This window comes from Macaca mulatta, chromosome X (genome assembly GCF_049350105.2).
Source record: "Macaca mulatta isolate MMU2019108-1 chromosome X, T2T-MMU8v2.0, whole genome shotgun sequence".
Lineage (NCBI taxonomy): Eukaryota > Metazoa > Chordata > Mammalia > Primates > Cercopithecidae > Macaca > Macaca mulatta.
This window is the reverse complement of record NC_133426.1, coordinates 137137470-137163230: the sequence shown is the minus strand read 5'-3', so window position 1 is coordinate 137163230 and position 25761 is coordinate 137137470. Positions and strand designations below refer to the sequence as shown.

The following is a 25761-nucleotide window of genomic DNA, read 5'->3' as shown; positions in this document are numbered from 1 at the left end:
CTATAATGGGTTAAAATTTCCCAGTACACAGGCATAATTCTTAATTTTCCAATGAATTTTGTAGGAACTCTAAAGAAATAACAATAATGTCTCAGAAATATGTAGCTCAGTTGAAATCATAACTTTCTATAAAATAGCTTAATTATGCATATATAATTAGATCCTATTTGAAATAGTTATTTTGGAATAATCTGTGGTTGCATTTCAGTGGTTTTACTGTGAGTAAAAACTACCTCCTGGGGCTCAGGGGTCTCTGGAACACCTAAAAGATTAGAAATGCTTTTATCGGGCCAGGGGCACTTGGATGGGGAGAAGTCGTTAAGTGCAGGCAAAGCCTTTCTGAGAGTGTAAAGGGGCTTTCAGTAAGAACCAGGGTCCAGTTCTGAAAATGTAAGCAAGATAGTCAATGTGTGTCACTTCCTACCTTTGCCTACTTCCAGTTGATACATGGCCACAATTTCAACTTCTTTTGTGGCACAAAATTGCAACAGTGAATTTTAAAAAGAGGCCCCGAAACACTGTGACAATGCATGTGTCAAATATCTCAATAGGAAATTCTGGGTTTAGAGATACGCAACCCCAGGATAGCCTCCTGGATAGGAAGGTTTGAAGGCCACATACAAAGTTGAGTAGGTAGGTACTAATCTGACAAAGAGCATCTGTCTTTCTCTATGAAACTGTGGACTTTGTGGGAAGCAGTGTAGACTAGTGGTTAGGAGCATGTTTAGTGAGTGCCACTTACTGTGTATCCTTACTGTGTTATCTCTGTCAGTTTCAATTTCCTCACCTGTAAAATAGGGAATATTATTTCCCATCCCTTAGGATTGTTGTGAAGATTAAGTCAGATACAGTGTATAAAACCTGGAAATTAATAACTAGCCAATTAATGGGTAGCTAGTATTCCTCTCCCCTGCCACAAAGGTAAAAGGTGGCATTTTACAGCAGGAAGATCACCTGAGGTCAGGAGTTCAAGACCAACCTGGCCAACATGGTGAAACCCCATCTCTACTAAAAATGCAAAAATTAGCTGGGCGTAGTGGCGTGTGCTTGTAATCCCAGCTACTAGGGAGGCTGAGGCAGGAGAATCGCTTGAACCTGGGAGGCAGAGGTTACAGTGAGCTGAGATCATGCCATTGCACTCCAGCTTGGATGATAAGAGCGAGACTCCATCTCAAAAAAAAAAAAAAAAGAAAAAGAAAGAGAAGCCAACATGAACGGGCCTGCCAAAAACTATTAGGGTTGAACCGTAAAATAGGCATGTGTGGTGTCTTTGTCAGACATCAGATGTAGAACACCTCTGAGGTTTCTACAGTTTTGTAGATAACTGTTATCTTAGTACACCTAGTAGAGCGTCAGTCATCTGACATTGTTCCAACTGAACAATGGTCCTTCCATATAGCAACAGTGTAGTGGCAACAGTTGCCCGAGACAGTGGCTCTGTGCCCTGCAGGATCCTAAAGCGCCTTTTCAAAAATCTGAGAAAAATCATGGTCAGTCTAGTTTGACTGTTTAGCGTACTTTCTATTTTCATTCCTTGAAAATTGTTAACTCTATTAACCAATAACACTCCACTGCAGCCAGGCTGGATATTCTCCTTATCTATTGCTATATAACAAACTACCTTAGAAGTTAGTGACTTAAAACACAATCATTTTATTATATTTTAAGATTTTTCTGGATGAGGAATGTGGGTAGGACTGAAATGGGCAATTTTTCTGTTCTATATGATATCAACTGGGATACCTCAGTTGTGGCAGGCTGATTTCAAGACTTCACTCATATGCATGGCACCTTGGTAAGGACAGATACAAGACTGGGCTCAGCTGGATCCGTCTTCTGCCATTTGCTCTAAGTCCCTCTCCACATGGTCTCTCTAGCAGGGTAGTCAGCCTTACATGAGGATGAAAAGCTCCCGTTATCACTCATTTCTAGAGACAAAAGGTAGAAATTGCATCTCTCTTAATGCCTGGGCCTCAAAAAGGACACAATATCCCTTATGCCATATTCTGTTGGTTAAAGCAGTTCTAAAGCCCATCCAGATTCAAAGGGATAAGGGCATAGACCCTTACCTTGATGGAAGGAGAATCAAAGAATTTGTATCCAACTTTAATCCACCACATTGGGGCAAAAAGAATTGTATGTAAACATTTTGTTGCCCAAATGCCTTATTTTTTCAACAATTTGCTTCACTTTATATCTGCAATTGTATTAATTTATTGAAACCATTGTCATACTACATTGAGAGGCAGTGTAGTGGTTAAGGGCATTAGAATTAGACCAAGTTGGATTTGAATTCTAGGTCTGCCTCTTACTGGCTGTGTAAACTTGAGCACGTAACTAAACCCCCCTTGACCCTCAATTTCTTTATCCATAAAATGAAGGATAACAATATGTAAGCTCACAGCTCTATTAGAATGTGATTATATAAAATGCTTAGCACTGAACCTAAAACATTTTAAGCACTTAATAAACAATTATGGTGATTCATTGATGGTACAGCATTGTAACTGTTTGCGTGGTTGTTTCCAAACTAGAGCATAAGGCCAAGGATTTTGTCTTATTCATTTCTGAAACCCCGACACCTGACATAGGACCTGTCATCAAAATATTGAATGAATAGATAGAGGAATAACTGGGTAGCTGCACAGAAATGACATTTGCCTCCATTGTAATTCCTTGGCTCAGATGTGTACAGAGAATGGGCAGTAATCACTCTGCCAAGGTTGAGTAAGTGCAAGTTGCTAGGTAGCAGGAAGGCTTAAAGCTACATAGAAACATTACTTGAAATCACATGGTAGAGTTGCAAGTCTGAGGAGCAAGCTGGCCCCAGCTAACAGACAGCATTTGCAGAATTTCCAGTGGGTTGGGACTTTGGGAAGTACACGAATCAGAAGAGGGAATACAGGCCAGGCCTGGTGGCTCATGCCTGTAATCCCCACACTTTGGGAGGCCGAGGCAGGTGGACCACTTGGGGTCAGAAGTTTGAGACCAGCCTGACCAACATGGTGAAACCCCATCTCTACTAAAAATTAAAAAAAAAAAAAAAAAATTAGCCAGGCATGGTAGCGCATGCCTGTAATCCCAGCTACTAGGGAGGCTGAGGCAGGAGAAATGCTTGAACCCAGGAGGCAGAGGTTGCAGTGAGCTGAGATCGCACCACTGCACTCCAGCCTGGATGACAGCACGGGACTCCGTCTCCCAAAAAAAAGAGAGAGAATACAAATCAACATGTCATGACTCTTTCGGCAATGGCCATGCCAAGAGTCAAGAAGGCAGTAGGGAAATGGTGTTAGAAGAGACGGTAAAAGCAAAACAGAACAGGATATTTATTGCAAAAAGGACTTTGGAGGAGTATCTTGGCCTTTTCCATAACTCTTTTATATGATTTCAAATCTTTGAAAGTTTGAATTCCTAACATAAGTGGCAATGGTACGTACTTGTTGGTAGTACTCTACAAGCCAGGCCAGGGTCCTGGAAAAGGGAGAGAATTTCTCTGGTGTTCTATTCCCAGTGTGTTTTAAATTGCTGGACTTCTTTGATTTTTCAGGTTCTGCAATATATGTATAAAGCCCATGACTTCAAATGGTTTTCTTGGTCGACATTGGAAATCCACATTCACTTTGGTGCTTAATGATTAAAGATAAGCAAAAGAAATAATCAATGTGGTAGAAGCCTTTGAAATGTCATGTACAACCTGCTCCCTAGCAAGCCCTTATGGGCAGTGTAGCCTATGGAACTCCTGGCATATTGAACAAAAGGAAGAGGGGTAGTTTATCTACTCTGGCTTTAGCCATATGCAATGAATACATTTGCTTTTAAATGAATTTATAAAATATTAATGTAATTATATGAAACAGCAGAGTGGTAAGTACATCAGTCAGGAGTTATATTTATCCTGTATATTTGTTTTTTGTTTGTCTCCATTTATTAGTAGGCAGTACATAGAGACAGACATTTCCTTCTCAGCCGAAGTGGCAGAACTTGTTTAATGAACTGATGTTTCTGTAATCTGTGGTAAGGTAGAGTTGTGAGTGACAGAGCTATATGAATAACAATAAGAAGGCAGGCAGAACAATAAAAGGAAGACAAACATTTCAGTAGAATAGGAAAAATAGATGGGATTGTTTTGTTGGCACACAATCTAATCTGATCTTTTCCTAACGAAAAATAACAGTTTGTAAATGGGTAAGATAATATTAACAATTTCTCCAAAATCTTCTGCATGAGGAATCAAATTTTCCAAAGACATAAATGGCATTCTTAACCACAGTGCTCTTATTTTGGTTCTCTAAGATCCAACAGGAAACCTAGACACCACTCCCAACACTTGCATAGAGCCTGACATATAGGAAGCCTGTCACAGATGTTTGTGAATGTGTGAATGAATGCCTGAATCAGTGGATTTATCAGTGTGGGTTTTCACATTTTAAATGAAAAGAAGGAAACTTACCTATCAGGACTATCTGTCTTGCCTTGCCAGAGGTCTTCATATCTGTTCTGTGCTTTCATCCTTTGAGCTAAATGTCATTATTTGCCCCCCACTTTTACCAAAAAGGAAATGGAGGCACACAGATATTAAGAAACTTTCTTCAAGATCACATAACCACAATATGGACTACAGTATAGATATGAGAGCCGTGGGTGGGAGGGAGGGAAGGAGGGTACGTGCGTGTGTGTGTGTGTGTGTGTGTGTGTATGTGTGTGTGTGTCTACATGCGAGTTGAGTGAGATGACATTTGAGGGCTAAAAGTAAATATTTTCATAAAAATAAAACTTCCTTTTGGGAGAATTTTTTTCTTCCCAAACATTTTCAGGGTCTTGACATCACATTTAAAAGGCATGTGAGAGACTGGGTAATGCCCTAGCTTGTTTGGGCTGCCTTTGTAACAGGGGATGCCCATGTGCCACCTGCCTGCCCATCTGCCCAGCTCTAGATCTCACTCTTATTGTGCCTGTCAGACCTGAGGTTCTGCTTCTGTGGGAATCCTGGGTTCTTCCTGCTGTTTAGGTTGACCTCCTCCAGCATCTTAGAGAGAAAGAGCCACCCAGGTGACTTCAGGGCCACTTTAAGGACATGTGTACAGGCATTACCCTTCTGGCCTGTGTGGTGAACATGAAGTCTTTGGGAGTAGGGCCTGCTACTGCTGCTGCAACTGCCCCTGAATTACCAGAACCCCTCAAGCTGCAGTACTTTTTTTGTTTGCAGTCCACTGTGTGTGGTTCTATAGCAAAGACAGAAGTGGGAGGCAGAGAAACAAAGTAGAGTGTACTCCCTTCTCTCAGAGAAATTCCATTTTGATCTAGAGACAAGATTTAAACAATGAAATCAATACTGTCCTTAGACCCAGGCAAGTGGGGCTCCTCCTCAGGGGCCCCTGTGCTTTGGAATGCCTACCTGGATAATTTCTAAGTCCCCTTCCAGAGCCAAGCACTGGCCAAGCAGGTAGTATCTTCAGGGCAGCTGCCCTGGGTCCAGAGCAGCTCCTTCTTGTATTCTGGTTGTAAGAAGTACCTTTCTTGAAATTTTCTAAGTTCCCCTGCAGTGTCTGGGGCAGACTGTGACTGGCATTATCATCTGAGAAGCCCTAATCTTAAACTGGACACATGTATACCTGAGTTCCCATTTCTCCCCTTTGGGATACTCTCCAATCCTCTGACCTGTATGTGCAGTGAACTAGATGCCCCAAGAAGCTTCAGGACTCATGGAATCCTCCCCAGAGTCTTGGTTCCAGGAGAGTGGCCTGGCAAGGAAACCACTCCAGCTGGCTGGTGTGGTATTTCTTTCATGGTATCGCGTGAGATTGTGCCACGAAAATGCTGCCAGTACTGATTAGCAGTGAAACAAATTGTGTACGTAGATAGGCCCCACAAAAAAAATACTTGTTTGGGTGCCCCCACACATGCTAGAGGCATCCCTGAATTAAACAAAGAATGATGCAAAATAAAAAAGTCAATGGTAACAAGTATAGAACCAATAGCTTTTAGAGGCAAAGTCAAGAATGAACCAGAATTATCTGGAAAAGCCTCTTCAAGGAAGGTGACACTTAAGCCAGGCCTTGAAGTATGGGGAGAATTTGCAGAGGCTCAAATAATTCCAGGCAGAAAGAACAACATGAACAAAGGCACAGAGAGTAGTTATTTATCAAACCTATGCTCAGCACATTAGATTCATCCTCACAGCTTCCTGTAACGTAGGTGATATTAACCCTATTTTGCAGACGAGGAACTGGAAGTTCATCCTGCTAAGCAAATGGTAGACCTAAAACCCAGGTCTGCTTGATCCCCAAAACTCTGTGCTCTTAATATCATGCTGTACTGTACAAAGAAAACGTGTACAAGGGACAGTAAAAAGCCTTCTCGGAATGGAGCAGAGAGTGTGTGTTGGAAACTAGTAGAGGCAAAATCAATAGACAAGGCATGGCCATGCTATGAAAGACCTTGGATGCCACAACGAGATGCAGAGACTTAAATAAGCCCTGGTCAAACAAAATGGCCCCATCCCCAAAGGAAAATGCACAACTATAAAATAATATTTAAGACCTAGGAATACTAAGTACCATGCTTGTTAAATATTTTACCTCTGTCTTAGAAAGGCCTTTGGTTTGAAGCTTACAAAGTAACATTCTTTCTCCACTTAACTTTGCCTGGTGTCATTTATTGTTCTCTCTTCTCCTTTTTTAGACTTCGATCCTGCTCTTGGAATGATGACTGGAATTCCACCAATAACTCCAATGATGCCTGGTTTGGGAATAGTACCTCCACCAATTCCTCCAGATATGCCAGTAGTAAAAGAGATCATACACTGTAAAAGCTGCACGCTCTTCCCTCCAAATCCAAGTAATAAGCTGCTTTTTTTTCCACACAAGACACAATGTTTTAGTGTACAAGAAAACTTTCTTCTTTTTCAAAAGAATACCCAAGGGCTTCGTAGATGTTTGTACGAAAGCTTCACCTAGAGAACCAAAGACAGGAAAATTTTCTCTTGCTAGGCAGGGTTGAATTTTATGTACACAACAGTAGACTTCTGTGTGCAGGTTGCAGTACAAATGATACATGTTTCTAATGCAGTCTGGTAAGGAATTCACGTGTGTTAGTAAAGAAGGAAGCATGCAGATTGCTCAACACCATCATTTGTAGTCTTTCCTTTTCATAACTGCCCCATGTACTGATGATGGCAGAGACAGAGTGTGGTCTGAGGCACATGAGAATATACATTTGGTGCTGAGAATCTTCCACTGCTAGCAGCTATTCATACATCACTTGAACCACTGCTATTCAACCGATGGGCTGTAATATACAGTGAGGCATGGTTCAACATATTGGAAGGGCAGAGAGGAATATTGAGACTAAGTCACACTACTTGTAGCCACCAGTCAAAGCAGTTCATGTGGAAGTAGAGATCCATTTTTGTCAGTAATGAACAGGCTTCTCCTTAGATTCACTTTAAAACATGTGTAAAGATATGATGACCATATTTTACTTAAAATGTCCCACTAATAATAATTGACTAAAACTTTTTTTCAAATGCATTTGTAGTTTTATATACATTCAGTAATTAGAAGCTGATTCTGCATGTGCCCCAAGCCTCCTTAATGATTTTTCCATAGTTCTAGTCATATTGGATGGCATACCAAGGGAACCACCACTACAGTACAAAGATTAGAGCTGTTTGTTAAGGGATACATTCAGTGGTTTAGGACATAGATCAAATGACCTTGCCTTATCAGGATAAATATGAATCTTTGACATGTGACTTCAGACAAATATTTCATCGCCTACCTTAAATAGGAATCAGTTAATCACGGCCCAAGCCCTGGCAGGGACCCAGATTTTACGTAGTATGGTCTGCTCATAACTGAGAGGATTTTAGAATCAATCAGGGTTGGCTGGATAGATCATCTTGGCCCCTTTTGCTAGAAAACGAAAAAAAACAGATCTTTATGCTTTCTTCTGGTTTTTGAACATGGTTGTCAACAGGAGACATCCTTCCAGACCAATAAGAAATCTAGGAGGCCAGCATCTCAGAGGACTGTATTGAGAGAAGAGCTAGTATGTCACAAGGAGAATTAGGGAATGGAGAATAAGATGGCCCTTGCAGGCCTTACTTGCCAGCTCAAATGGCCATTCCTGGATTTGTGTTTAGTGCCTAAGTGAATGAGCAGCACCATTTTATCTGTCTCTTACTCTTAGTTCCACTGTCCCTACAAGTGGGCAATGGCCTTTTTTACCTTTCAGCATGTTGCTTTCAGATTAGAGAAAGTTGTGCATTCCTGATAGTACCTTTTCTACATAAAAAGCCATGAATTTAGGCACTGCCAGTGTTAAAACCTCCTGCTTATGAAAGGGTAGAATCCTGCTGATTTAATCATTCATTTATCGCATAATCAGCCTGCAGCAGGCTTTCATGGTCTCAAGCACATCTAAGCTAACAGGGTGGCTCACACCCTATAATGTCCAGGTTGGGTGCAGTAGTTGACTTTACAGGATGTTCAGTTTCTAAATTTCTAAAGAATAGCACAGATGCCTTGTTTATGACACATAGACCATTTTGTTGAGCAGTCTTCAAATGAATCTAGAAATATATAGCTTAAAAAGGCTCTAACTTTTGATAGCCTCTAGTAAAAGAAACGGACTGACATCTCTCAAATACATTGTTATCTTTCCCCACCTGCAGCCATGCCTCTTCAGTTCTGAGTTGGAAGGGCCACAGAGTAAGAGGGCACCATATCTCCCCCATGGCTCTGTCTTTTAGTTCTTCATCCTTGTATTAAGAATGCTTACAGGGCAACCAGCACCAGTAAATTGGTGGCTTCTGGGAAGAAACTTGGCCTTGGAATTGAATTCAAACATAAAACTCTTGACACAGCTTAAAGTAAACTGGTGTTCTGTTTGCTCTTTAGAACTTGAGTTTTGTTCAAAGGGGGCTTGGATTACTTGGGTGGAGAAAACACTAATAGAAGTGCTTCTTCTCTTAGTTCTCTGCTGAAAGCATGGCAAAAGTGACACTGTTGTTAGTGGCCCCAAGACATTGCTTTGTGAAGGTGAGATGGGAAGAGCAGGGTAGGAAAGGAAGAACAGGGATTTGGTGTGACTGAACCCTTTATCGTCTCAACCCACCAACCCTGCCTGATCAGGCCTTGATTATTGTATTAGTCCATTCTCACATTACTATAAAGAAACACCTGAGACTGAGTCATTTTTAAAGAAAAGAGGTTGAATTGGCTCATGGTTCTGCAGGCTGTACAGGAAGCATAGTGGCTTCTGCTTCTGGGGAGGCCTCAGGAAGCTTCCAATCATGGCAGAAGGCAAGGATGGAGCGAGGTGTCTCATGTGGCAGGAGCAGGAACAAGAGAATGGGGATGAGGTGCTACAGACTTCTAAACAACCATATCTCACGGGAACTCACTCACTATCACAAGAGTAGCACCAAAAGGATGGTGCTAAACTATTCATGAGAAATCCACCCCCTGATCCAATCACCTCCCACCAGGCCCCACCTCTAACATAGGGTATTACAAGTCTACATGAGATTTGGGCAGGAACACAGGGCCAAACCATATCAATTATAAACCCCACTCCTTACTCCTGCCTGTCTCTGGTATATTCTCTTACACTCAGTGGCCTCTGAAATTCCTCTCAGCAATGAGGTCCTATGATTTAGGGACTCATACAGTCTCTTTATTCACCATCCAGTCTGCTTCTAATTCTTGTTGCTTTATTAGAAAGTATCTTTGCCATCCATTCCCTCCCCCGTGTCCCACCTGACATTTCATCCAAGTGCTTGTCACATATACAGAACCATAAAATTGTTCTGTGGCTCCCATTGCCTGCAGATTCATAGTCCAACTCCTGACCTCAAAAACCTTTTACTTGTCTGCTTCATATGACTGTCTTCAATCCATCACTTCTACTTGCCACATACCTGCCCTTTAGTCAGGTTCAACTGCTTCCTGACCTCATACTCCTCACACTCTCTTCCAGCCCAACTTCAAGCATACCCCTTTCTGGTGCACTTCCACATGGAAGGTATTGGAACTAAAACTGTAGTGCATCACTCTAAGGCATTTTCACTTAAATAGTGAATGCCAAATCTAATGGATTTCTTTCCTTCACACAGTGCATTTAATCTGTGAGAAAATTATGTCAGTCTACCTAACAATATATGTCTGTAATCATTCCATATTCACAATAACCACTGCTATGATTTAGTTTGTATCTGCCATGATTCATTTTATAAATTATTGTAATAGGCTCCTAATTAGTCTTCCTTCTTCACCCTTGCCCCCTACAGTCTATTCTGAACAGAACAGACAGAGTGATCCTTTTAAAACCTAAGTCTGATCATGTAATTCCTCTACTCAGAACCCTTGAATGGCTCCCCATTTCACTCACAATAGAGACCAAAGTTTTAATTGCCTAGGCCAGATGTGATCTGTTCCTCCCCTCCATTGTCTCTTTGATTTCATCTCCTACTCTCCTCCCCATCGCTTACTCTGTTCCGGTCACACTGACCTTCATGCTGTTCCATGAACACACCAGGCACTCTCCCATCATAGGGCCTTTGCGCTAGCTCTTCCACCTGCCTAGAATGCTTTCCCTATAAATATCTGCATGGCTAACTCTCTCACTTCTTTCAAGTCTTTGCTCAAATGTCACTTTCTCAGTGACCCTGATAACCTATTTAAAAGTTATCTCTCTGCCACAGTCCCAATCCTATTTACCTTCTCTATTTTTTATATAACATGTATCTTTTTTTTTTTTTTTTTTTTTTTTTGAGACAGGGTCTCACTCTGTTGCCCAGGCCAGAGTGCAGTGGTATGATCTTGGCTCACTGCAGCCTCCACCTCCTGGGCTCAAGTGATCCTCCTGCCTCAGTCTCTCAAGTAGCTGAGACTGCAGGCATGCCCCATCATGCCCAACTAATTTTTGTATTTTTTTTCAAAGACAGGATTTCACCATGTTGCCCAGACTGGACTTATTACCTTTTAACCAACTATACAATTTGTAGAATATAAACCCCACGAAGGCAGAATTTTTGTCTCTTTTGTCTCCTGATGTATTACCAGCATTTAGAAAAGTGTCTTACATATAGTAGGTGTTCAATAAATATTTGTTGAATGGTGGAGGGAGGGAGAGTTGGATGGATGATGACAGAAGGAGGGGTCAGAGGTCTAGAAAGCAAAGCAAGAGAGTATGGGGTAATTACTACTACATACTAATGACTTCCAAATCTATACTTTTAGTCTGTATCTCTTCTGAGCTTCAGATACATATAGCCAACTGCCTACTAGACTTTTTTGGGTGTGTCTACATCAAATGTACAAAAAAATGGTATTATAGTATAGAGGACAGACTACCAGTTTATAAATCAAGAGAACTGTATTCTATTCCCAGGTCTGTCACTAACTAGCTGTGGGATCTGGGGATAGTCATATAACCTCCTTGGGTCTCAACCTTCTTGTCTGTAAAGCAAAAATATTGGGTTAGATTAGCCTAGATACCTCCAATGCTTTATCCAGCTCTAAAATTATGATTCTCTACATTAAAAATGTAGCTACCACAATAATTATTTATACAGGCAAAAACCCTTTAAAATGCATTAGGAAAAGCAAGGGCTGGTTAGCAGGTAGCATGTAGAGCTTTGTACCTTCTCTGGAGCAGGCACTGTAGAGTAATGGGTAGGTTTTCAAGCTCAGAAGTGACACAGGCCAGCCTGGTTTCATATCCCAGCTCTCCACCACTAAATAGCCATAAGATCTCTGATAAAGATCTTAACTTCTCTGTTATAGACTAGGCAAAATCAGACCTGGTATAAAAAGTCAATGGATCAAACTAGACTGGAGCAGACCAAGTACCAGTCTCCTAAAGATAAATGGTGAGTGAGTAACCCATTGTTGCAGAAGCAACATCCTCTGATTTCCAGGAAATTGAGATATAACAAGAAAAAAAAAAGTGTCCTAGAACACACTTTTTTTTTTTTCCACAGATTGTCTATCAGAGATTTACTGAATTCCCAATTAGCAGTTCTTAGTGGTGAAAAAAGAGGGTAATACCATCTCTCCAGAAAAGTTGATTTTGCCAAGATTTTTCACTGTGGCGATTAGACCTTCTATGGAGAGGTTACATTTTGAGTCTACGGGGAAATAACAGTGAACAGGGAATAAGTAATGGAATATCATCTGCTGTCCGTGTCCAGGTACATGGGAAAATACCCAGGAGCCAGAAAAAGAGCAAGAGCAATGTTTTCATTTTACGATATCAAAATGGGAAGACTCTCAGGGCTGAATGCTATAAAGAGAGTTAGAGAAAGTGGGTAAATTGAGCATTAATTAAAATTCCCCAGACTTCTAATTTTTCCAATCAGTTGGGATTACATTAACATACATTTAACCCCTGCTGATTGTCCAGGGGACCTTCAATCTTGAGCTGTCTAATAAAATCGACTTAAAGACTTTGCAGTATATAAATCCTGGCAAACCAGCTGAGTGATCTGTGATGCTCCTTTGAAAAGCAAGATTCTTGTGGCTTATTGGTTCTCTATGCTGCTTCCTGCCTCACTTCTCAAAGATCAGCAATGACTCTGATTGCCCCAACATAGCTCCCCAGAGTGGATGCTTGGGTATAATTAGAATTGCTAAAAGCTCCTCCTTTTCCATTACCAGAGATTAGAGTTCTTTTTATTCCCAGTTATCTTGAATCTTTATACATGGAACTTTTCTTTGTCTCCATCCTGAATGGTGATTGGGGTGCTATAGAACTTAGCATATTACCTGATTAATAGGTGGGCTTTGAATTTGCTCTCCTATGGGTTATCATTGCTGGTGCCCTGATCACTGTATTTCAGTTGGATTAGAAAATCAGGCCCAGACGACAAAGTGCTTTGAGCTGTTAATTAAGGAATGGGTACTATCCATTAAGGAAGATAGTATAGCCCATTACCCTGCTTGGTGGCATACCCCTAAATCTCAGCAAATGCTATTAAAGAGGCTTTCTACATTTACCCAAGGAAAATAAATAAATCCTCAGCATTCTTGACATTACTCTTAGTGCCTTTTATGCCCTTTTACTTAGAAGATAGTCACCACAGAAGAATCACAGCACCTAAATAAGGGTGATGACTTCATCACAGAATTTTTTTAAATTAATTTTTATTTTTTTTTATTTATTTTGAGATGGAGTCTTGCTCTGTCGCCCAGGCTGGAGTGCAGTGGCAGGATCTCAGCTCACTGCAAGCTCCGCCTCCCAGGTTCAGGCCATTCTCCTGCCTCAGCCTCCCGAGTATCTGGGATTACAGGCGCGTGCCACCATGCCCAGCTGATTTTTTGTATTTTTAGTAGAGACAGGGTTTCACCGTGTTAGCCAGGATGGTCTCGATCTCCTGACCTCATGATCCACCTGCCTCGGCCTCCCAAAGAATTTTTAAATCCCGCAAATGTAGCCAGGGGATGGAGCCTTTGCCTTTTCATTGTTACATGTAACTGCTGCAGTAACCAGATGCTTTTTAGAGTCTCTCAGTGGACCTAAAGGTACATTAAAGGAAACTCAAACAGTATAAAAGTGATTACTAGCTTCACAAAAGGATTCTTCGCCACCTAATTCTCCTAAATAGTAAACTTAAGAAGCCTTTTTATTCTGAAACAGGATTGTGTTCTAAAGTCTCTAATTTTAAAACATGGCTCTAACTATATGGATACTCTTGAAAATTCTTTACCTTATATAGTCGGTGGGGGGGTTGTGTTCCGTGGTCAAAGCCATATGTGTCTTCATAGCTGTAGATTTCTCTATACATATGAGTGGTTCCTTCACAAACCCAGCCTTGTCTAAAGATCTGGGTGACGCAAGGATCTGGAAGTTTAGAAGTTCAGGTCTTAGCTACCATTCTACTCCAGACTTCTGGTAGGACTTTAGAAAGTCCCAGATTGGGAATTAAGAAAACTGGGTTCTATGATAGTAAATAATAATAACGCTACAATGATTGCTATTTATTGGGAACCTGCCAAGTGCTAGGCATTGAACCACATGCAATATAGACAGTATATTATCAATTTTCCTACAATAACCCTTGTAAAGTAGGAGTAGCATCCCTGTTTTAAAGATGAAGAAAGAGGTTTTCAGGGGTTACATAATTTTCCCAAGATCATACAGTCAGTCATGAAGTTAAGATTTAAATTTAGGTTTACCTGCTCCAAGTTCATGTTCCTTCTGTCTAATGTGGTGACCTGGAATGAGACATTTAACCTCACTCAGCTTTTTCCTCTGTAATATCAGAGATTTAGACTAAGTCAATCATTTTCAACCCTAACTACACATTACAACTGCCTGAGAAGCTTAAAAAGCAACAACAACAACAACAACAAAAATGAATGCACAGGCTACACCCCAGACCAATTAAATCAGACCCACTGGAGTGGGGCCCAGGCATTATTTAACTTCCAAATTGATTCGAATGTGCCACCAGAGTTAAGAATCACTGGAAATGTGATGGCTAGTTCTTAAAAACTCAAAAGCATAAGTCTCAAACAATTCTAGACCTCATCTTCTCCATTTTGGCCCAAACTACAACCTCTTCAGTGCCTGTGACTAAGATATTTCAGATTCCTGCTCACTAGGTTATTTTCCCTTTCCCTCTAATCCTCTCATATAGAACAAAAAACCAATACAGTGAGGTCTTGAAATTACAGACTTGTAAAAATTAACAGAAAGTTTGTAAGTTCCCCGAATTCCTTTACCCCTTTTTTTGACCAAATACAGGAAAAGAGAGTATTATGAGTAACTGATTATTCTTAGCCACACCAACAAGACAGAGAGTAGTAGCAAAGTGAGGAAGCTAGAGATCCTGATACCCAAGGAAGCTCCCAAATCAGCTGCTTGCCAACTTGAATAAGAGTCAGGTTGGGGGCCTTGGCCTAATCTATGAACAAGACATTTATTTTCGCATGTGAGCTATAATCACTGGTTGTTGAGCTCTCCAAATCTTGAGTTAGGAGAATTGTTGTTAAGAGCTGAGTGGAAAAGAATGGATTACACAAAATAAATCCTTGCAGATACAAAACCAACGCTAGAAAACCCATGACCATCATGCTTTGTTTTGTTGGGCTACAAACTGTAGGAGTTTGCTTGGAAAATGCTTTGATACATGTAAATAGCAACAAGGAGCTGGCAGATAGAACAGGCTTTATGTATAAGATGAGTGCATATTTTTTTGAAGCAGAGGGAGAATCATCTCATTAAGTAGGTTTTTAATGATTCTCTGTGGCCAAATTTATCTCACTTTAGTTAATGATTTCCCAGACGAGCTTGTTTTCTCTGCTGTCTTTCATATTTCCCTGTAAATGCTGCAAGGCTGACTCTGGACCTCACCTCTCCAGAAAGGAATTTGAGGAAAGGCTCACTGATTTAAAAAAACAACATAAAAGGGATGGTTTGTACTCTGATTTTGTGAAATCAAATCATTCTGACAGCTGTAGGCATTGTTGTTAAGTAGGTACCCCATCATTGTCAAATTAATCCTGAATCTGTTCCTTCAAAAAGCATTAACAGAGAGAATATAGTAACTACAATCTGAATTAAACAAATCCTCTCTCAGGAACCCTGGTTCTGAGGACTCTTGAAAATTACAGTTTAAACTGAGTGGGATTTTCTCCCACTAATTTCTTGGTTTTGTTTGTTTGTTTGTTTTATTATTATACGTTAAGTTCTAGGGTACATGTGCATAACGTGCAGGTTTGTTACGTATGTATACTTGTGCCATGTTGGTGTGCTGCACCAATCAACTCGTCAGCACCCATCAACTCGTCATTTACATCAGGTATAACTCCCAATGCAATCCCTCCCCCCTCCCCCCTCAAAGGATTATAAATCATGCTGCTATAAAGACACATGCACACATATGTTTATTGTGGCACTATTCACAATAGCAAAGACTTGGAATCAAGCCAAATGTCCATCAGTGACAGACTGGATTAAGAAAATGTGGCACATATACACCATGGAATACTATGCAGCCATAAAAAAGGATGAGTTTGTGTCCTTTGTAGGGATATGGATGCAGCTGGAAACCATCATTCTTAGCAAACTATCACAAGAACAGAAAACCAAACACCGCATGTTCTCACTCATAGGTGGGAACTGAACAATGAGATCACTTGGACTCGGGAAGGGGAACTTCTCCCACTAATTTCTTAATAAAAATAACTAAAAATTTGGCATAGCTGGATTGTCACAACAAAAGTAATGAACAAAACTAAAGGACTCTGGATGGGACGGACAGATAGGCCTGGGTCTTTATGCTCCAGATATCATGGTCACCAAACTAATGGATAAAATGATTTTCAGGTTCACGCAGTCAGTTTTCTGTGGAGCAGAGATGAATACCTCAGAGGCCACGTCCTTCTGACACTCTTAGACAAAACTTTGACAGAGATAGCAGGGAAATGTTAGATTTTGAAGAGGTCTGTCCCAAGCAAACATTTTAATTTCAAATGTTTTTGCCCTTACACTTAGATCTCCCACCTCCTGCAACCCGAGAAAGGCCACCAGGATGCAAAACAGTATTTGTGGGTGGCCTGCCTGAAAATGGGACAGAGCAAATCATCGTGGAAGTTTTCGAGCAGTGTGGAGAGATCATTGCCATTCGCAAGAGCAAGAAGAACTTCTGCCACATTCGCTTTGCTGAGGAGTACATGGTGGACAAAGCCCTGTATCTGTCTGGTAGGTGTTTAGATGTGGGGATTGTGCCCACCAGGCACCATGCAGATATTAAAGATAGGACTATTTGTGTCTGTAGCAGCTAAGTTTGGGCTTAGTATTACCTGCTCTTGCCTTCAGAGATGGAAACTGAATGTTCCCATTCAACTTCTTCCTTTAAAGCTCTTCAGTAGCTCCCAGTTGTCTATGGGATAAATCCAGACTCCTCACATGTGACATCTAAAGGCCTTGACTGTGGGCTCTCTCTCTTAGAGTTATCCCCAAATCCCTCCTTCCCTTACACACCATGTCCCAACCACACTAAGTGAACTCGAATTCCCAGAATGTGCCATGGTGTTTTATGCCTTTTCCTCTGACTAGAATCACCTTGCCCACCACACACACCCCCTAAAGCTCCAGCTCAAGCACACCCTCCCTGGAAAGCTATCTCTGACCTTTCTCCCCACTCTGCCCAGCACTGCTTTAGGCACTCCTTCCTCAGGGCTTTCACAGCACCTGGTGCTTCCTCCCAACATGACACCTACTGTACCATGCTAGAACTGTCTCTTTCCATATCCGTCTCCCCCACCAGAGTATGAAATCCTTAAGGACAGGGACTGTGTCTTATTTAACATTGAATCCCCAGCATCTAGCACGTAACCTGGCAAAAGAGTAGATGCTCATAAATAGTTATGGAAGTCAGTCAGTTGTCAAATATTTATTGACTGCTAGGCAGAATGCTAGGTTGCTGGGGATACAGCAAAGACTGAGGCAGATAGACTTCCTGCCATCAACAATATTGCATTCTGGAAATGGCAAAATATAATATATATATGAAAACAAATAAATAAGTTACTTTCAGTACTGATAAGTGCTCTGAGGAAGATAAAAAATGTTAAGGTACCCAGAGTTGTTAGGGAAGGAAGTCTTCTCTGACATTTGAACTGAGACTTGAGTAATGTGAAGAGAGATTGCCATGTGAACATCTTGGGGAAGAGCATTCCAAAGTAAGGAACACCAAGCCAAAGTCCCTGAGATGAAAATGGACTTGGTATGTTCAAGCAGAGAATAGAAGGTTAGTATGACTGGAGCACAGAAAATGAGAGATCTGAGAGATGAAATCTGAAAGGTAGGCAACTATGACAATGTGTTTTATTCTAGAAGCCACTAGAGGATTTTAAGGAATTCAGTGACATGATCTGATTTACATTTTAGAAATGTTACTTCTGAGCAGAAGATGGGCTGAGAGGTATGAGCAGAGGTGGTGACTGGGAACTAAGTTAACCAACTGTAATATTAGTCTAACCCAGAAGTGATGGTGGCTTGTACAGTACGGTGGTTGGAGTGGAGATAGTAAGAACTACTTTGCATAAAATCTCCTGTTTATAGTAAAAATTCATATTTAGGGTGTGTCTTGGTCCATTTTCTGTTGCTTATAACAGAATACCTGAAACTGGGTAATTTTTTTTTTTTTTTTTTTTAAGATGGAGTCTTGCTCTTGTCACCCAGGCTGGAATGCAATGGCATGATCTCAGCTCACTGCAACCTCTGCCTCCTGGGTTCAAGCAATTCTCCTGCCTCAGCCTCCCGAGTAGGTGGGATTATAGGCACATGCCTGGCTAATTTTTGTATTTTTAGTAGAGATGGGATTTCACCTTGTTGGCCAGGCTGGTCTCGAACTCCTGACCTCGGGTGATCCGCCTACCTCTGCTTCCCAAAGTGCTAGGATTACAGGTGTGAGCCATCATGCCTGGCGAAGCTGGGTAATTTATAAAGAAAAGGAATTTATTTTTTACAGTTATGGAGGCTGGAAGTCCAAGGTCTAGGTGGCACACCTGGTAAGGGGCTTCTTGCTCTCTACAGAGAGTTAGTGCAGGTCTTTCTTCCTCTTCTTATAAAGCCACCAATCCTACTCTCATGACAACCCATTAATCCATTAATCCATGAATGGATGAATCCATTCATGTGGACAGATCCTTCATGACCCAATCACCTCTTAAAGGCCCCAGCTCTTAATACTGCCACATTGAACTACTTCCTTGCCTAACAGTAATGGTTTGGAAGAATTCAGTCTAAGTGCTAGACATTTCATGATGACAGCATCTTCATTCATATAACAGGTGCTTATTGAACATCTTTCTTCTGTAAACTCTTGTGCTAGATTCTGTGCAGAGTAGAAAATGAGTAAAACTTAGTTCTTCCCCTTAATGAATTTAGGGTTAGTATGTAGTCATACACTTACTTATTAAAGAAAAATGTACTTAGTGCTAGGCATTACTCAATACACTGATATGACACACACACTGCTAATAAGAGATTAAAAGTTATAAGTGCCATGAAGGAGGAAGTGAGGGAGGAAGGTAGGAGAGGGAGAACGAGAATATTTCTAACTTCTAACTGGGGCCATCAAGAAAGGTAGCTTTTGGACTAAGTCTTTGACAAAGGGAAAACATTTGCTTGTGGACAATGGGGCATAAAAACAGCATGAGCAAAAGTACAAAGGTGGTAAGCTTTGGCAAACATTCAGGAAACAGCGAGTAGTGGTTTGTTTACTAAGTAGACATGAGAGGAGGAGGCAAAATATCAGTTATTAGCACACTCCGAAAGGCTTAACAGTTGGGTCTTTACTCCTCAGGTAATAGGGAATTGAAGAAATTTTTGAACAAGGAAGATAATTGTTTCCGCAAGATTAATTTGACAGCTCTATATAAAACTGTATTAGAAGAGAGATGAAAAAAGAGGAGAGGAGGTCAGTTAGAAGCTTGTTGTAATAGGCCAGGGAAAAGGTAACAAAGGTTTGAAAAAGTAGGCTAGTAACATGGGGAAGGAAAGGAGGCAGTGTAGATGGAGAATACTCTTATTACAGTTGGTAAGTGCTATAGAATCTAACTACCAAAAATTCGGCAGCACTTAACAATGATAACAGAGCATTCCACGAGACTATTTTAATAAGAACATAAAGGTCTCAAAAAACCCTGCATAGTTGTACTGAGAAGACGATATACTGTTCAGGAAGCATCCATCTAAACATCACCAAAATCAGCTCTCTGTTAACAGCCACCTCCTAGAAACATTCTTAGGGCTGCCAAAAGAAAGGGGATTTCAATCAGTGATATGAAAACAACTAAATTTTGCCCTTTAAATTTGAATCTGTCCCTTGAAAGTGCACAAGTGCTAGCAATCTCCTGAATGGGGTGGCTGTTATCTCATTATGTAAAAGAAAGCAGTTAAAACAAACAAACAAAAAAATCCCTTACAAAAGGGGGCTAGAAAATGTGGAGGTCATCATTTTTTTTCTGATGGAATTGGAACACCTTTGGGAGCTGGCACTGTGCACAGTACACCCACCCCATAGCATTCTAGCATCTTTAATGAGGTTTATGTAGAGCTTTCATCTCATCCTCTCATTTGATCCTCTCCACAGTTCTGGGAGAGTAGGCAAGGTAATGATTAGTAGCCCCATTTTTCTGATGGCTCAGATGATCAAATAAGATGAATGGATGTGCAAGTGTATTATAAACTGTAAAGAGCCCTGGAAAGACTTGCTTATGAAATGTATTCATTCTTCCTTTTTCTAAAAAGAATGTGTGACAGTTTTAGCATTACTGGGTAATATTATTCTTTGTAACAGCTTTAATTAGCTATAATAATTTAATTTTAATGAGGTATAATAATTGACATACAATGGTCTTAACATATTTCAAAAATACAATTATATAATATTCTATATATGTATTCAGGTGTGAAACCATCACCAACAATGGAAATAATGAATATGTCTGTTATCCCCAAGAGCTTCCTTTACACACCTTTCGTAATCCTGTCCTTCTACCCTTCCCTGCTCCCATCTCAGGCAACCATTTATCTGTTCTCTATCAGATTAGTGTGGATTTTCTAGAACTTTATATGAATGGAATCACACATTATGTATGCTCTTCCTTCCTTTCTATAGATCCAGATTTCCACTTGGTGTCATTTTCCCTATGCTTGAATTTCCTTTAACATTTTTTGTAGAGCAGGTCTGTTCCTGATGAATTATTTCAACATTGATTTGAAAAAGAATTTCACCTTTCTTTTTGAAAGATGTTTGTCCTCTGTCAAATGTTGTTCCACTATTTTCTTGCTTGCATTGTATCCAACAAGAAATGTGATGTTATCTTTATCTGTGTTTCTCTGTACATAATGTGTCTTTTGTCCATGGATGCTTTTAAGATATTTATTTTATTGCTGGTTTTGAGCAATTCAATTATGATATGCTTTGATGTAATTTTCTTCTTGTTTCTTGTGCTTGGGGTTCATTGGATCTGTCAGTTTGGATCAAATGTGGAAAATTTTCTCCCCTCATTTAATTTTTTTCTGTTCTCTCCCCTCTCTTTTGGTGCTCCAATTAGGCATATATTAGGCCCCTTGAAGTTGTCTTGCAGCTCACTGGTATTCTGTTCTTTTTTTTTTTTCAGTCTTTTTTCTTTCTGTATTTTATTACAGATAGTTTCTGTTGCTATGTCTTCAAGTTCATTCATTTTTTTCATTATAGATTCAGGGGGTACATGTGCAAGTTTGTTACATGAGTATATTGTGTAATAGTGAGCTTTGGATTTCTAATATACCCATCACCCAAATAGTGATTATTGTATCCAATAGTTAATTTCAACCCTCATCCCCCTCCCACACTCCTCACTTTTGGAGTCCCCAGTGTCTATTATCTATCTTTATGTGTATCCATTGTTTAGCTCCCACTTATAAGTGAGAACATATGGTATTTGATTTTCTGTTTCTGAGTTATTTCACTTAGGATAATGGCCTGCATTTACATTTTAAAGTATTACTAAATCCAAAAGCCCAGTCTTCATATAATCCAGTGAGACAGGAGAAAATAAATGCTTCTCTTTTGCTGCTTTCAGAATTTTTTCCTTCACTTTGGATAGTCTGATGCCTATATGCCCTGGTGATGTTCTTCTTGCAAAATACCTTCCAGGTGTTCTCTGAGCTTCTTGTACCTGGATGTCTACATCCCTTGCAAGACCACGGAAATTTTCCTGGATTATTCCCTCAAATATGTTTTTCAAAGTTTTTACTTTTACTCTTCTCACTCAGGAATGCCTGTTACTCATAGGTGTGGTTGCTTTACAGAATCCCATATTTCTCAAAGGCTTTATTCATTGTTTTAAATTCCTTTTTTATTATTTTTGCCTGACTGGGTCAATTCAAAAGAGCAGTGTTCAAGCTCTGAAATTCTTTCTTCTGCTTGGTATAGCCTGTTATTAAAGCTTTCTACTGTATTTTCTAATTCCTTCAGTGAATTTTTAATTTCCAGAAGTTCTGGGTTTTTTGTTTTTTTTTTTTTTAAGATCTCTATCTTTTCTTTCATATCCTGCATTGTTTTTCTGATTGCTTTGTGTTAGTTTTCAACTTTCTCTTGGATCTCATTGAGCTTCCTTACAATCCATATTTTGAATTCTTGATCTGTCATTTCAGAATTTTCATTTTGGTTAGGATCCATTGCTAGACAGCTAGTGTGATCTTTCTGGGGTGTTGCAACACCCTGAGTTCTTACACTGGTTCCTTCTCACATGGTTACGCTGTCACTTCTTATTTTTGAATCTAATTTCATTTGGATGGGACTTTTTTCCCCCCTTGAAGGTGTGACTGTAGCGTATGTTGGGTAGGGTCCTTTGGCTTTGCTTCTTTAGCCCTGTGCACTTCTGTCAGCAGGTGTCCTATTGTGCTGTGCAGTTCAACCTCCTGGTGAGTAGGTGGCGCCTACAGGTAAGAGCCACCTGTGGCAGAAGCAGATCAGTATGTGCTGGTTTTTTTCTTACTGTGAGGTGCTCTCTGTTCTTTCAGGTGATGGGCTGGTCTGTGAAATTCCAGGTTCCCTATTCAGCCCAGGGAGAGTGGATAGAGGACAAAGCTGGGTGGAGCTGGACAACCAAGCTCACCCACGAATAACCCAATGATGAACACAGGCAGCACCCCTGACAGGAGTGGCTAGGGAAACTCTTGGAGAAATGTGCTGCGGTCTTTTCAGGGGATGAGGGGGCCACATCAACTCCACTTCCTAGACAGACAGGATCACAATGTTTCTCTGTCACAACCGTCTCCTGGGGCTCCTGACTCAGTTTATACACTGTCCATCTATCTCCAGGCTACCATGTAGCTGAAAGGAGTGACTTTGGGGAGGAAGCTCTTCCCTCAGCCCAGTACAGCCAGCTTTGTGGCTCACCTATTCTCTGACACAGCTTTGTGTAGACAGGGGGGCGGGCTCTGCCTTTCAGCATCTGAGAGTGGGTGGCAACTGTGGGGGTGCCGGCTGATTGGGTCCAACCTCAGGCCTTGGGGCAAGTGATCAGGTGCCAGCAGTGATGGACTGAACTAAGCAGTCCCCCAATTCCCAGGCCCCTAAGTGGCCCACTGGATAGTGTGTGGGGGTCCTGGAGGGACTCCACCAGGACCAGGCCAACAGGCTTATTCTCAGGCTCCCAGGGTTCAGGTGGTGGCTGCGATAAGGAGGGCAGGCTGGTCCCCAGTCACCAGTAGAACTCTCAGGTGGGGGCAGGCAGAAGGCTCAGGTGCTGGGAGCCCCCAGGTTCATTAATTTTTTTCTTATGCAGCATCTAATTTGCCATCAGTCCTGTCCGGTGATGTTTTTTTCAACTTAGACATTGTAGCTTAAGCCTGTAGATGTTTGATTGTGGGTCTTTTTGTATCTTTCATGTTTCTCCTTAATATGGCCAGTCTTTTCTCTAGCTTCTTGAGCATGTGAAATCAAATTTTCATCGTTGTTTTTATATCCTTATCTACTAATTAAATTATCTGCATCACTTCTGGGTCTGTTTGGATTGGCTGATTTTTTAAAATCTTTATTATGGGTCATATTTCCTGAATCTTTGCATATCAAGTAATTTTTTATTAAAGTTTACCTTATTTGGTGACAGATATTTTTATTTCTATAAATAGTCTTGAGTTTTGTTCTAATTGCAGTTAAGTAACTTGAGAAAATTTTGGTTCTTTTAGGTCTTGCTTCTTAAGTTTTGTTCAGCAAGACCAGAGCAGTTTAGGGCTAATTTTTCTCCACTATTAAGGCAGAACCCTTCCGATCACCCAGTACCAGAAGTGTGAGTTTTTCTGCTCTGGTTGGTAGGAAAAGGAGCTATTCCCAACCCTATGGGAGCTTTTCAGGGATTGTTACCTCTAATGCTCAGGTAGTTTCCCACACATATAGACATTAGTACTCAGCTAAATAATAGTGGAGGACCCTCTGCATATCTCTGAAGCTCTTTCTCTGTGCAGCTTTCTTCTTTCTGGTACTCTGCCTTATGAACTCTATTTCCATATTCTCCCTAGACTCCCAGTTCAGTCTCCTCAACTTGGGAACACCATCATGCCCTGCCTGAGTTCCCTTCCCTGTGCTGAGGCCCAGAAACTCTCCAGGAAATAAACCGGGGCAGTCATAGGGATCACTTCATTTGGTTCTTGTCTCTCTGTGATCCCTGTCTTCATTGTCTTATGTATAGTATCTTTAAAAAGCATTATTTCATATATTTTATTCATATTTTTAGTTGTTTAAGGTAGGAGGGCAAATCTATCCCCTGTTACTCTATCTTAGCCAGAAGCAAAAGTCTGTGTTGGGTATTATTCTTGAGAGGCAGGTTAGAATGGAGGAAAGCACAGAGTCTAACGTCCTAGATTCAAGAGCCAGCTCTACAGTTTGCTAATTGTCTGACCCAGAGCAAGCCACTTAACCTCCCTAACCTCTTTTGATGCTCAGTTTTCTGTTTGGTATAATGTTTACCCTGCAAGCTTGTGCTGAGAATGAAATGAGATAAATTCCTATGGAAGTATCTAGCTGAGCTCTTGAAACTTAAAAAGTACTTAGTTTTTTCCCCACTTTTTGTTAAGAGACATGACTTGGGTAAGTATAGCTGGCACAAAAAGAGGAGGTAGGAAGTTGAATACTGGTTTTCTGAATCCCAGTCCTATACTACTATATTATAATCACACTACATCTCTTTTTTAAGGATCCCAAATTATATGTCACGTGGGTCACACACCACTCCCCATCATTTTTTTTTTTTTTTTTTTTTGTCAGAAAAAAAAAAATGGTTCACAGTTGACAAATGCTTCTAGGAAACAATTTTAGGGATTAAAATGCCAAGTTAATGCATTTCAGTTTTACCAAAATCATTGTGGCCACCTTTTCCATTCTTCCCAGCCCTTAGTACCATATAAGGATCATGCTTGATATTATTACCCACGGAGTCAACCTCAGCCAGAGGTAAGGTATTAGATGGAGGAATGGAACTCTTAAGAACAAGACTAACCCAACCCATAGAATGTGACCTGTTATCAGAGATAATTTAAGTCTTTTGATGATTTACTTGCTAAGCATCAGAGAGAATTTGGAGTTGTGTGGTCACTTGGAACTGCTGCAGTGACATCTGAAACACTGAACTTGGAAAAGTATTTATAGTCTTTCATGTCTCTCTCTCTCTCTCTCCCTCCCCCCACCCCGCCACCCCCCGCTCTCCCTCTCTCCTCTCCCTTTCACCCTCCTGTGAACTTAGGTTACCGCATTCGCCTGGGCTCTAGTACTGACAAGAAGGACACAGGCAGACTCCACGTTGATTTCGCACAGGCTCGAGATGACCTGTATGAGTGGGAGTGTAAACAGCGTATGCTAGCCAGAGAGGAGCGCCATCGTAGAAGAATGGAAGAAGAAAGATTGCGTCCACCATCTCCACCCCCAGTGGTCCACTATTCGGATCACGAATGCAGCATTGTTGCTGAAAAATTAAAAGGTATCAAAGGCACTCAAGCTTCATGATTAAAAGAACTCTTTCCTTTAGAGAAGTGTAATAAATATAATTGTGTTGTTGACAGTTGCCCTTTGAGTTTCCTACTACTGGATTCTAAGCATTTCTTGTGTTGAAGCCTTGCAGATAGAGGGGTGTACCTAGTAACTCAAGAACCAGGAAATGTATCCCTACTACCTGTGTCTCTGCTCCTTCATTGTCTCAAGGGATGGCATTTTTCTCTTCAGACATCAGGCGGCTAGAAATAAACAAGTTTTCCTCA

The 25761-nt window shown here is 40.8% G+C and overlaps 1 protein-coding gene across 6 annotated transcripts in view; it reads left to right on the top strand.

The window, feature by feature from the left end:
* Positions 1–25761, top strand: part of ENOX2 (ecto-NOX disulfide-thiol exchanger 2) — a 291115-nt gene that overhangs the window by 217184 nt on the left and 48170 nt on the right. For all 6 annotated transcript variants that reach the window (XM_015128190.3, XM_077988108.1, XM_015128191.3 and 3 more), the window contains 3 exons: positions 6682–6837; positions 16504–16710; positions 25251–25484. In XM_015128190.3, coding sequence (XP_014983676.1) covers positions 6682–6837; positions 16504–16710; positions 25251–25484 — 597 coding nt within the window. The remainder of the gene's footprint in view (positions 1–6681; positions 6838–16503; positions 16711–25250; positions 25485–25761) is intronic.